At 40.5% G+C, this 12498-nt stretch overlaps 1 protein-coding gene and 1 long non-coding RNA gene across 2 annotated transcripts; one reads left to right on the top strand and one right to left on the bottom strand.

Annotated features, from left to right (window-relative positions):
- Positions 1-1527: 1527 nt before the first annotated feature.
- LOC116603104 lies at positions 1528-3426 on the top strand. The gene is made up of 2 exons (XR_004290482.2): positions 1528-1810; positions 2243-3426. It is a non-coding gene; the product is annotated as an uncharacterized LOC116603104 (long non-coding RNA).
- A 2693-nt stretch (positions 3427-6119) lies between these two features.
- On the bottom strand, positions 6120-12497 carry LOC5519283 (vacuolar protein-sorting-associated protein 36). The gene is made up of 15 exons (XM_032364092.2): positions 12344-12497; positions 12160-12228; positions 11961-12031; positions 11420-11534; positions 10781-10864; positions 9897-9983; positions 9792-9824; positions 9595-9672; positions 9200-9255; positions 9050-9128; positions 8763-8828; positions 8333-8397; positions 8178-8262; positions 7277-7353; positions 6120-6723 (listed from the first exon to the last, which is right to left on the bottom strand). Exons 1-15 carry the CDS (start codon positions 12446-12448, stop codon positions 6627-6629), a joined length of 1167 nt encoding a protein of 388 aa, XP_032219983.2. The 5' UTR covers positions 12449-12497; the 3' UTR covers positions 6120-6626.
- Between the last annotated feature and the right edge of the window lies 1 nt (position 12498).

Genomic DNA, 12498 nt, shown 5'->3' with positions numbered 1-12498 from the left:
CTGTGAGTGAGACTGTACGTGCCGTGATCTGTAAGTGAGACTGTACGTGCCGTGATCTGTGAGTGAGACTGTACGTGCCGTGATCTGTGAGTGAGAATGCACGTGCCGTGACCTGTGAGTGAGAATGCACGTGCCGTGATCTGTGAGTGAAACTGTACGTGCCGTGATCTGCGAGACAGCGGAAGCACGGGTGGCCTAGTGTGTTAGCGCGTCGGCCTCTCATCGCTGTGGCCCAGGTTCGAATCCTTGCTCAAACTTTGAATTTTTTTCTGCCTTGATTCGAATTTGTGTCACAAGTGAACTGACGTTATTCCCTCGTGTTTCCAGTCTTCTCGGATAAGGACAATAAAACGGAGGTCCCGTCTCTTCAAGCTGCACTACACTAACCTGAACCGGAGGGACGTCAAAGAACCATGGGACGCAAACCCTCTGGCAGTGACCACCCTCAGTGACAGTGCTTACTAGCAATACACACAAGTGGGGACTTGGTGTGGAGCTCAGCTCTGTTGTGTCTTCCGCACCAGTATATAGCTGGTGGAAGTTAGTACATACATGGCGAGTTCGGTTAGGATTTGTTTTGGGTCAAGCTCACACAGTCGACAAATATCTCACCGTACCGTCCCTTTCTAGGTTTCAAATTAATCAATATTTATTTTTCCAGTTCTGAGTGCAAACTGAACAATGCGTCGCACCTCTCGCATCCACAGCACATCAAACCAGAGCCAGGCACATACTTCGCTGTCGTCAAGCCGCTGCGTAGTTGCAGCAATAAATTTTGCAGCACGGGCTCAGAGTGCCTCATCGAGGATGAGGAAAACATCAAATGTGGTGAGCTGGGAATTCGTGTGAATAGCTGAAGGTTTTAGGATATTTTAGGAGTTCTACATGCTTGCTGAACTTTATTTCAGTCTAAAAGGGAGTGTGGAGGATTATTGACTCAGGGGTGCGTGCATGTTGGAAGAACTAACCTGAAGGGAAAATTTTGTATTATTTAAGTAATATAAGGATTTAACTTTGAAGAGGGATCTTAGTGGGGGCGATTTGTCTAAAAGGGGTAGTCTGTAAGAGTATCGTAGTCGGAAAAGGGAGGAATTTAGTCGGAAGGGGGCAATTGTGCTCTGTAGAAAGTCTGAGAACTAGTTCTGCGATTTTCAGCAGTGTCGGTACCATACCTGGGGGAGGGGTGGGGTATATTAATTTTTTTGGGGAAGGGGTGGGTTTAACCTGCAAACAAATCCACTGATAGATCTCACAAAGGTGTTAAATAAATTGCGCTACGCAAGGGAATTATTGCTTCAAATATTTTAATAGAGAATAGGCAAAATGATGATTTTCTATAAAATAATTTTTCGGAAGCGATAAAAATCGCTAAAAAGCGGGAGATTTGGTGCTCAACGCGGGAGAGCGGGTAGAAAATCTTGAGACTCCCGCCTGATGCGGGAGAGTTGACAGGTATGCGGTACAAGCTTAACAATCTTTCCTTCCCATAGTGCTCTGCGAGTCTGCTCTAGGTATGGAGGATGGAACGATCGAAGACAGGCAGTTAACAGCGTCCTCCTTTATGTCTGCTGATTGGAGTCCCGTCTGGGCCCGTTTGAATAACAAGTTCGTCCACCGTGTCACCTGGGGTTGTTGGCGGCCAGCCGCCTCGCAAGTCGGTGAATTTTTCAAAGTGGATTTGGAGAAAGTGTTTGTTGTCAGGAAAGTGGCTACTCAGGGTATTCCCCAAAATCCATTGGGCAAACATCTCTGGGTGACACGTTACCAGTGTCAGTATAGTACAGACGGCAACAAGTGGGTCTATACCCAGGTAAATGATCGTGATGCTTTCCCAGTCGAATAGTTCAAAGCGGCTATGCCACCAGTTTAGTCCGGTCAATAACGTAACAATTTTCGATGATCTTAAACGGAAAACGCGAATATTTCAAAATTGTAAAAAGCAGTTTCTTTGAACTTGTGACTGATAATTTAGAGAGCGGATGTCTTTTATCGGTTAAGGTATTCGCCGGTCCGACGGAAGTAAACTGATGGATTGCCACTTTGATAAAAAAAGATAATTTGTTTTTGAAGTACGACGCGCTACAGTGGCCGGTTGAATTTAAAGTTCATGTTAATCAGAAGTAATACGCATCATCCTTATTGTCTTTCTTCCCAAATCTGTCAAGGTGATTCTGAATAAAAATAACCTGACACACAGTTGACAAGTTTGAAACTAAGAGAATTTGTATTTCCTTTCCCCAAGGAATTAACTGGCAATTCTGATCAGGAGACTGTAGTGACTCACGTGATCGCGGGCGCGCATGGAGTGCAGGCTAGATACGTGGCCCTCGTGGTGAAGGCTTGGAACCAGCAAATCGGCCTCAGGATGGAACTTTATGGCTGTAGTCGAGAGCATGCTCTTTTTTCCCCCTCTTTTCAAACAGCGGATCAGACAGCGATTGTGTAGTTAGTTTTATGGATTAATTAATCGTTTTGGCGATTGAAGATGATTAAGTAAAACCAAAACAGAGTCGCAAAATACACAAAAGTTTCGGACTTTTAATTCAAGCCTGATTCAGAGCGACTTATCGTTACCATGCACTACAGGGTTAACTGTCGTTTGCGCCAAATAATTGTGATAAAGACAAATTTGTCAACAAATATTTTAATGTCATAAATGAAAGCGATTGATTAATGCAAAATTATCTTAAACTGCAATAGTATTGGTCTCAGTGATTTTTTTCTAGCATGCTTTATTTACTTGATCTAGCTAGTGGTGGACGGATGGAGGGCAATTACCCCCTCCCCTCCCCCAAGCAAACTAAATTGGTATTTTCTCATAGAAGAATCTCCAAATCTTTTTTCGCATTATATCACTCCCATTGTGTGAGCAATATTATGAAGGACTAAGTAAATGGACCTTAGAATATATTATTTATAAGTGTGTTTGTAGATATGAAATTCTAGTAAGTTCTAGTATTGTAAAAAGTAGGGTCTAGATTGTTAGTTCTAGAATAGTCGGATAAGTCTTTGTAAATAAGACATATTTTGTAGATATTTCGTGAAAGTTCGCAGTCACGCGATATTGTTTATTTGATACAGAGATTAGTTCTAGAGTGTTCTAGAATGTAGCGTGACAAATACAAATGAAAAGCCATTTAGTAGTTACTAGATCTTGCTCGCGTGAGCGTTAGTAAAATCACATAAGTTCAGGAAAGTTCATAAGTGAAGAGAAAATTCCAAAAATAGCGTTAGGTTAATTCTAGAATATTAGGTAATTAGCTATATTTAGTAAACAGAAGAGTATAAAAGGAGAAGCGTTAGTATCGTCGTGAGTTTTTTTTAATATAGTTGAATAGTCGAATCGAAAGTCGAATTGGAAAGTTATAACAAGTCATCATCGGAAGAATTATCGTCGTATATAAATAAAAAAGATCATCGGAGAAACAAAGTACTTTTTCTGTGTTTTGCTCGACAACAAGCAAGGAACTCGATGGACCCAAAAATGGTGTAGTTATTTGCATCTTTTGAGTATTCGCTACTCGTTTTTGAATTGTCAAGTTTACTATACATGATTATTGAAAATAAAATGATGGTTGAAGGCTTTCATAGAAAGTGCTCAATACTCGAAAGTAGAGCGGTGTATAGTGTTGGTTTGAGAAAAATACAAACTACATAGGTTTCCCTACAGGTCTGTTTCGTGGTTGCCCACTCATCAGGGGATTTAATGAGAATATTCCTACCATCGTATATATACTATTAACATTGAAATTTACATAATAATAGACTGATAGTTTTAGCTAAGGCGGTAAGAGGAACAATAGCGAGTTACATTAAATATGCGGGGCGAAAACTAACAGTGCGGAACGTGTGAAAAATTGATAGCGCGAAAATTTAATGGTGACGGGATTAACAGTTCTAATTGTTTCGTAGCAGGGCTTTGTTTCTGTGGCGGCACGAGGACACGAGTTCATTGTGTTTATTTAGAGTTGATAGTTTGGGTTGGCAGATGATCGTCAGCTTTTCCTTGAGGCAGAGGTTGCAACGCTTAGTGGTACTGTTGTAGGCGGAGTGGGAAGAAAGAATGCGCCATGAAATAAAGTACTCAATCATGCTGTCCTTGAGAGTCCAGACGTGTTTGCTGAGTTCGGTGGAGTTTCTGTGTTTGGCGTGTCGGAATGATGCGGTGTGGTTTCTGTACCTGGTCTTGAAGCTGTTTTCAGTGAGCCCGACGTATGTTTCCGAGGTGTTGTTGTCTTTTCGAGTTACGGTAGCTTGGTAGATAACAGATGTCTGTAGGCAGTTTCCGTCTAGAGGGCAGGTGTCTTTCTGTCGGCAGTTGCATGTCTTGTTGTTGGTAGTGGTAGGGGCGGAGCTGGCGGTCTCGGTAGCCGACGATGCGGTGATGATGCGCTTGTTGTGGTTGTCGATGATCTGTTTGGTGTTGTTCATGCAGCTGTAACTGATTTTGATGGTGTTTCTGTTGAAGATTTTACGGAGGTGGTTGTCTTTCGGGAAGTGTTTGTCTATCAGGGTGAGGAATCTGTGGCCGATGTTGGTGCTGGTGTTCTTGCTGAAGGGCGGGTTGTACCATAGGATGTTGTTGCGTTTGCGGGTTTTACGGTTGGTTACGGTGTTGGGTTCGTAGCGTAGCGTTAATTGTATCCGCTATCGTCGAGTGCTTTCTGGTAAGGTGGCGCGGTCTGGTCAAAGGAGGCTTGGTCTGAAGATAGGGCAGATAGGCGTCTGTTGATACCAGCAGGGATGTTCTTGGTGATGGAGGGCGGGTGGTTGCTCTCACGGTGGACATATTGTAGCGAGGAGTTCGGCTTTGTATAAGGCTGGTGTGCATTACGTTTTGGGTCGAGGGTGACGTCTAGGAAATTGACAACTTGTTTGGCAAACAAACAAGCCCTATCTTCAGACCAAGCCTCCTTTGACCAGACCGCGCCACCTTACCAGAAAGCACTCGACGATAGCGGATACAACTACACGCTACGCTACGAACCCAACACCGTAACCAACCGTAAAACCCGCAAACGCAACAACATCCTATGGTACAACCCGCCCTTCAGCAAGAACACCAGCACCAACATCGGCCACAGATTCCTCACCCTGATAGACAAACACTTCCCGAAAGACAACCACCTCCGTAAAATCTTCAACAGAAACACCATCAAAATCAGTTACAGCTGCATGAACAACACCAAACAGATCATCGACAACCACAACAAGCGCATCATCACCGCATCGTCGGCTACCGAGACCGCCAGCTCCGCCCCTACCACTACCAACAACAAGACATGCAACTGCCGACAGAAAGACACCTGCCCTCTAGACGGAAACTGCCTACAGACATCTGTTATCTACCAAGCTACCGTAACTCGAAAAGACAACAACACCTCGGAAACATACGTCGGGCTCACTGAAAACAGCTTCAAGACCAGGTACAGAAACCACACCGCATCATTCCGACACGCCAAACACAGAAACTCCACCGAACTCAGCAAACACGTCTGGACTCTCAAGGACAGCATGATTGAGTACTTTATTTCATGGCGCATTCTTTCTTCCCACTCCGCCTACAACAGTACCACTAAGCGTTGCAACCTCTGCCTCAAGGAAAAGCTGACGATCATTTGCCAACCCAAACTATCAACTCTAAATAAACGCAATGAACTCGTGTCCTCGTGCCGCCACAGAAACAAAGCCCTGCTACGAAACAATTAGAACTGTTAATCCCGTCACCATTAAATTTTCGCGCTATCAATTTTTCACACGTTCCGCACTGTTAGTTTTCGCCCCGCATATTTAATGTAACTCGCTATTGTTCCTCTTACCGCCTTAGCTAAAACTATCAGTCTATTATTATGTAAATTTCAATGTTAATAGTATATATACGATGGTAGGAATATTCTCATTAAATCCCCTGATGAGTGGGCAACCACGAAACAGACCTGTAGGGAAACCTATGTAGTTTGTATTTTTCTCAAACCAACACTGATTATTGAAAATAGATACAAATTTCACAAAAAAATGACATTGTGTAATTCTAGATAAGCGCCATACCCTGAAAGAGAGGGACTGTTGTCGGGGTACTTTCCTAAGGAAATCGGGGGGAAGAATCAGCTGGCGAACAATCGGACTCTTATTTATGTGTCACTGACTGACGCTTCTTACTCGATTCCTCTGATACTATTCGTGTGTTTCCCATTCCTTTTTGGGGATTTCTACAATGTTTCTTCTCATAAAATTAAGGTTCATTATAAAAGAACTTGTCGTGGTATTGTTGGCCCTTCATGAACACCAGCGCCTTGATTAGAAATTGAGCGGAACAGGCGTTGGCGAACCCTCATTCTTCTGGATGAGAGAGGCCCATAGCTCCCTCATATATGTCCATACACTAGATCTGTAAGTATGAGCAGATTCGACTTGCACATATGCTAGAGGAACGGCTCTGATTATACTAGAATCTTATTAACTCCAAACATGACTGCTTCCAACATTGTTGGCGGCCACAAAGCTCGTAGATTTTTCTTTCACAATTAATTTCACTATCTTCTACGATTCATTTTGGTTAACCCGTGCTTCTTTGGAAGGACACTGAAAGACCACAGGATCTCCAAGCAGCGAACGAATCTTCCCACTTAAGCTTCTCGTTCTGCGAAGAGGTTCGGATAAAAGCGCAAGCCCTCCACACTGTCGTCTCTACACGCTTTGCCGGCTTTTTCAGTGACAACTAACCTAATGGGAGAAAGCGATTTTGAGTAAAACCTGAAACCTCACACTCGTGAATTCCAAGCGCAAAATATAATACAGATTCCGTCCATCTAAAGCCTTAAACTGTTTTCATTCGGACACACTTGCTCGGATAACAATCGCGCAATCTCACCAAAACATTTGACCAATCCAAAATGTGTTCCGTTACAAATTCAAAACTTGATTGCCGGAAATAAGAATGGGTTAAAGAAACTGTTGGCAAGAGTTCTCAAAAGCGCAGTAAGGTGGGCCATCTCAATCAGTTAAAGAAAGCATAGGAAAAGGTTTTTCTAGCCCTTTTCATGATTGGGCTTCCTTTGTTTGAGTTGCATGTCGGTACTGATAGCACGAGTCAAACAAACAAGTTTTCTTTTATTATCATTGAATGTGTCCTCATATGCAGGTCCTATTTAAAGAGTTGCACTTAATAATTTAAAATCCGACTTTTGTGTATGTTATAAGGAGGGTGTCCGCTTAATAGATGTTCGTTATATTGAGGTTACACTGTACATCTACAATATACTATGATATGACGTACCTCTCCTTGGCAAGCATGACAGACACTTCAGCAAAATGCGCCAGCTCTTCCGCGGTCAAGGAGCCCTTGTCATCGAGCTGTTAGTACATTCACGGAATGTAGACAATAGTTGTGAACAAGCTTTGATCAGCAGGATCGGGTAATGCGTTAATTGAATGGAATGTTTAGGCTACGCTCAAACAGCATAAGTATTAATACACACAAAAATAGACATCCACACATCTTCCTTATTTGCCCCAAATTCATTAGATATATTTTTTTATGGATCATCATAGTTTCTGCAGCTATAAGACTGCACACACACTTGACATGGAAACCTACCTCAACTACTACTGTCATGCAGCACACATTTTGTTTGGTGGAAGCTTAAAGAGACATGTGCCGCATTCTGGTAGTTGGGGTAGGTTTCTAATGTACAGTAATGTGCACAAGCTTATAGCTGGAATGGCCTATTTCCATATGGGATGGTTATTAAAAGAAAAGTGTCAAAACCAAGTCTAAATGTAAACATTTGGTTGCCATTTCTTTCCACTATTCCTCGGGAATCAATAACGTTCAGCCTTACAGCGAGGACAGAGAAAGCGGGCCATGCTGAACAACTTTGACCAATCAGATTCGGCTTGAACACCGTAAACATTTTGGGAAAAAAGTTTAGCCAATGAAAAACGCTTAACGTTCCTTCCCACGATCCACTATACGTACAAGATCAAATAAACAACCCCCGTTTCTTATTGGCTGAACTGTTTTTTTTTTCAAAATGTTTACGGTGTTCAAGCCGAATCTGATTGGTCAAAGTTGTTCAGCATGGCCTGTTTTCTGTGTCCTCAATATAATAGTCTACACTCAAAAGGACATTAAATCAAAGAAAGGTTACCATCACGCTACATACAACAGCACTTACAGCTTTTTTGGTGCTGATGACGACTTCCTCGTCGCTATGGGAGATTGACTGCACAACAAGGACACCACTGTCAAACCGACGCAGCCTGACAATGGACAAAAAAAAGGTAAGTAACAAGCCTCTACCAATGTAAGAGAAATAGGGCTCAAATTCACCTCAGCGGTATTCTAAGTTTCTCAAATTGTTGTGAAGCATTCACCAGGTCTTCAGGTGATACAAGCTATAAGACAACAACAACAACAACAACAAAAGAAGAGTGATTGGAGTTGCAGTTACTCTGGACATGTTGATGCTTGCATAGTTTAGCTAATGGTTCAATGGTATTATCATATGCTTGGTTCAAGGTCAATTTCCTCCATCAGAAACCATGAACTTGAGGGCAGGATGGTTTTTAAGGGGAGGCTGTGAAAACCTTGGTCAGAGGGCTATAACCAATGACTTTAAACTGTCTGGTGCATGGCCTGGCCTGTCAGTGGATCTGTGGGGTGCTATGCAGCCTGTAAATATGTGAGTTAAAGCAAATGTACTTTTTAATTTGTAAAAAATCCACAATTATTACAGTATTGTTTTGTTGTATATTCCTACCTCCATGCCTCTGGCTCTGTTAAATCGACAATACACATCGCTTAGAGCCATCATACCTCCTTCATCCTAAATTAGAAAACAAACAGTCATAGTTAAGATCCATTTTCGTGAAAAAAATGTACTATGATGTACTGTGAAGAAATATGTATTCTGCACAATAGTCCAGTGTCTTTACTTAGTAGGAGAAAGGCCTCTAACATAATCTTTAACACAGAGGTGTCTTCTGTCCTATCATCTGTACAGTTTATTCAATGCTTGTTGCAATAAATTTTGGCGCAAGTACTTACCTTGATAATGGCATCTAAGAATTTCCCAAGTTCTTTGGCAAGCTCATTGTGGTAGTTAGCCCCTGTACCAACTGTATCTCTAAATATATTGAGGTATGATAAGCAGAGGAGTTTACAGTAAAAGAAGAAAAAAAGCTATACTCATGTTACCTAGTGACTGGGTTGTCAATTCCCATGCTAAGCAAGTATGATTTGAACATCACCGTCTGGAAATAAAAAAATGGGCTTTCGTTTAGAGGAATCAATACAAGGTTTTAACCTAAAAGTATTTTGTAACATATAACGCTTCTAAGTATGCACAAGGGGGAAACTATTAAACCACCTCCAAAAATAAAAAAATAAATGTTAATAAAATTTTCAGATTGTTTTGACCCATCTATCTTGGTAAGTGATCTATCTTAGTTGTCTTACACTCCACCCTACCTCCTACAAGTACCACCACCCAAACCTGAGGTCATTGCCCTTGATTGCACAACAGTTTACATGCACAACGTTTGCAAGCAGATGATTATTGTTATTTCTATGAGCAGTCTCATTATTTGTACCTCATCTTCAGTGATTGAACCTTTTTTCTCTTCAAGTTTAGAAGCAACTTTGTCTGCAATTTCCACCATTTCTTTAGCCTGACATTGAAGAGTTAAAACTGTTGAACTCTGTCCTTTTATTTAACGTGTTTATGGTGTTTATTACTTAGGTTCATTTATGTACAGTACAAAATAAAATACACCATTTTTTACATTACCTTCTCCATTAGGGCGTCCAGGTCTTTGAAAGCCTATTTAAAGGAAGATAAAGCTGAGCTTATATAATTGTGCAGGATTGTTAAAATTTGGTTAGAATCTCAAACCTTATTGATATTGTCATCTGTTTGCTTGCTCTGTTGTTCTAGTTTTCTCTCAATACCAACAATACCTCCAACACCGCGTGATCTCAACTATGAGGTAAACAAATTTAAAAATTAATGTTTTCTATACCTTATCCTGTTTATGTTATGAAACAACATTGTATTTTTGTGCCAAAAGTATTTTTTAAATTCTTGCTGCAGTTTCAACTAGTGTATGGTGATTGCTGAAAGAGTACTTCTTTTATTATTTATGAAGCTTGCTCTCTCTCAGTCACATATAAACAAAAATATAGTTTATTACAGATCTGCTGTTTCATTTTTTAGATCTTTAGATTTGTAACTGCTGAAGTTGTGTCTTTGCTAGTTGCTATTGTTGTCTTGCTACAGTTGCTTTATTTTTATACTATAGTTGCTGTTGTTGTCTAGCTACATTTGTTTTATTGTCAATACTATTTTTTGCTGTTGTTGCAATTGCTGTATAATTGTTTTTTTTAGTTGCTGAGTTGTAGTCTTTTACAATACAATATATTTATTTGTACCACAAGATGAAATTACAATACAAAACTAAATACTTTAATACAAATCGGGTACTGGCTGTCTAGAAATAACTAAAAAGCTAATCTAGCTAGACAGCCAGCTTGTGACAGCTTTTGATGTCTTTCTTCAGCTGTTTTTATTGTCTTGCTACAATTGCATTTTATTGTCTTTACTATAGTAACTGCTGTTGTCTTTAATTAGTCACTGTTGTTGTATTGGCTATAGTTGCTGTTGTGTTTAAAATTACTTGATGGTCATTGGAATGATTAACATTGTTTTCTTGCTATAGTTTGTGCTATGTTGTGCTAAGTGTTGTAATTGCTGTAGTCACCATACATTAGGAATCTCACCCCTGATTTTGTGGTGCTTGTGGAAGCAGAGGGAAGAGTCTGCCAAGCTTTCTTGCCCAATTGTTCCACAAGCCTGCTGAATAGCTGAATAGACAAAAGTAAATGGTTTTATCCTATTCCTCAATGTTCTTCTTACTATGCATTGATTTAGAAATGCTAGAGGTAATCATAGAGTAGCCAGATTTTACTAGTTTCACTACTGGTCGATTAGGTAACTTCACTATCTTTTGCTAAATAAAAATTGAAAAGGGGGAGACAGTCATTTGGTAAAAGGGTGGGTGCAAAGCAGTAGCAAATCATTGCTATGCACCTATAACCTTGTGATGATGGCCCAGACAAATTCTAAAATGGAAGGTGTTTTCTGGACATACTCAGTCACCAATGTTGGAGGGAGGGGGGATGTATCCCCTGTTACTCATTCCCTGCTATGGCCATGACTAACAGGAGGTTAGCCAGAGGGGTGGCCTAGGGGGCCCGCCCCCTTCCTTTTTACCAGCCAAACATACAGTAAATGTATAAGGACTTTGTCTAATATACAGGAGAAAATGCCTTGAAAGTCCCTTTTGGCCCACGCCGCTGACTAACTAAATTGACCCAAACCATAGACAAATAGTATAGCTACCATGAATTTGAGCTCACCTCTGAATGCCCCCCTTGTTTGAATGAGAATCGGATATAGGAGTAAGGACTTGACACACTTGGACCTGGCTCTTTACCTGGGGGCATGGGGTGTAGATGAATTGTCACCTTTGCACTAGAAAACAATGACATTGTGTTTATTATCAGAATCTAAATGCTTACATATAATCAGACAAAGAAAGGGCTTTAGCCATAACAACTTTTACTCAAAAGAGCTAGAAGATTTTACATATGGGACATGGTCTACTAAACAATCTATAGTAAAAGTGAAATGATTATTTTTACAGTTATATGTGGCTTTTCATAACAATTTACTTATTGATGCTGCTTGTTAAAGAAAGCTCTGCTTAAGCATGGTGTGCCCTAAGGGAGAATTAAAAATTCAATTGAAAACTTGATTGCAACTGCTTGGTTTTATCCATGTTGTATTTTTTTTTTGTTATGAAGATTGCTTTTTATGATAATGAAGGGGAAATGTTTATGGTCATATTGATGGAGATGACAGTGATGAGGATGTGGTGATAGTGGTATAGTACATTACCTGCTCATAAAACCAGAGCCTTGTTCCTCTGTTCTACTGACCAGGGATAATGGGATAGATATGGCACGATTCTAACACACCGAACAATAACATAAGTACTTTATTACTTAATTATTAAATAGTATAACTTAATTAACTTTAGTTACTAAATAACTTAGAAACACCCAGAAAAGAACTAAGATAATTTTCATGTGCTTACCTGTTGTTGTGTGTCATCCCAGATAACTCGATGGGATGTCAGTTTTACAGTTCCATTATCAAACGTTGTCTGTAGAAAGATGAAAATAAAGTGAAATGTAACCAATCACTCGATGCATAAAGTGCAGCTCGACAAATATCTCATAATCTGAACGTCTTAAAACAAGCATAGCTTAGAAACTAGCCTTATTATCTCCATCGTATATTCTGACTCCTGACTGCTCATGGACAAAAGTCTCTCCGGGGAAAATTGACAGATTTGAAGACGAGCACCAAGTGAAGCGATCCATCTTCAAAAACTTAGATGAGCCGCCGCTATTGTTAACCAGCGGATACTCAG

Source organism: Nematostella vectensis, chromosome 10 (assembly GCF_932526225.1).
Source record: "Nematostella vectensis chromosome 10, jaNemVect1.1, whole genome shotgun sequence".
In the NCBI taxonomy this organism is placed as follows: domain Eukaryota; kingdom Metazoa; phylum Cnidaria; class Anthozoa; order Actiniaria; family Edwardsiidae; genus Nematostella; species Nematostella vectensis.
The sequence above is the reverse complement of the archived record's forward strand: the minus strand, read 5'-3'. Positions and strand labels throughout refer to the sequence as shown.

Bases quoted from the DNA above. Each gene is read 5' to 3' on its own strand.
- LOC5519283 (XM_032364092.2), bottom strand. From the start codon at position 12,448: ATGGATCGCTTCACTTGGTGCTCGTCTTCAAATCTGTCAATTTTCCCC. The intron at 9,256-9,594 runs GTACAAATAATG...TTTTATTTCCAG, and splicing joins GTTCAATCACTGAAGATGAG to ACGGTGATGTTCAAATCATA. The intron at 9,129-9,199 runs GTAACATGAGTA...CAATATATTTAG, and splicing joins ATTGACAACCCAGTCACTAG to AGATACAGTTGGTACAGGGG.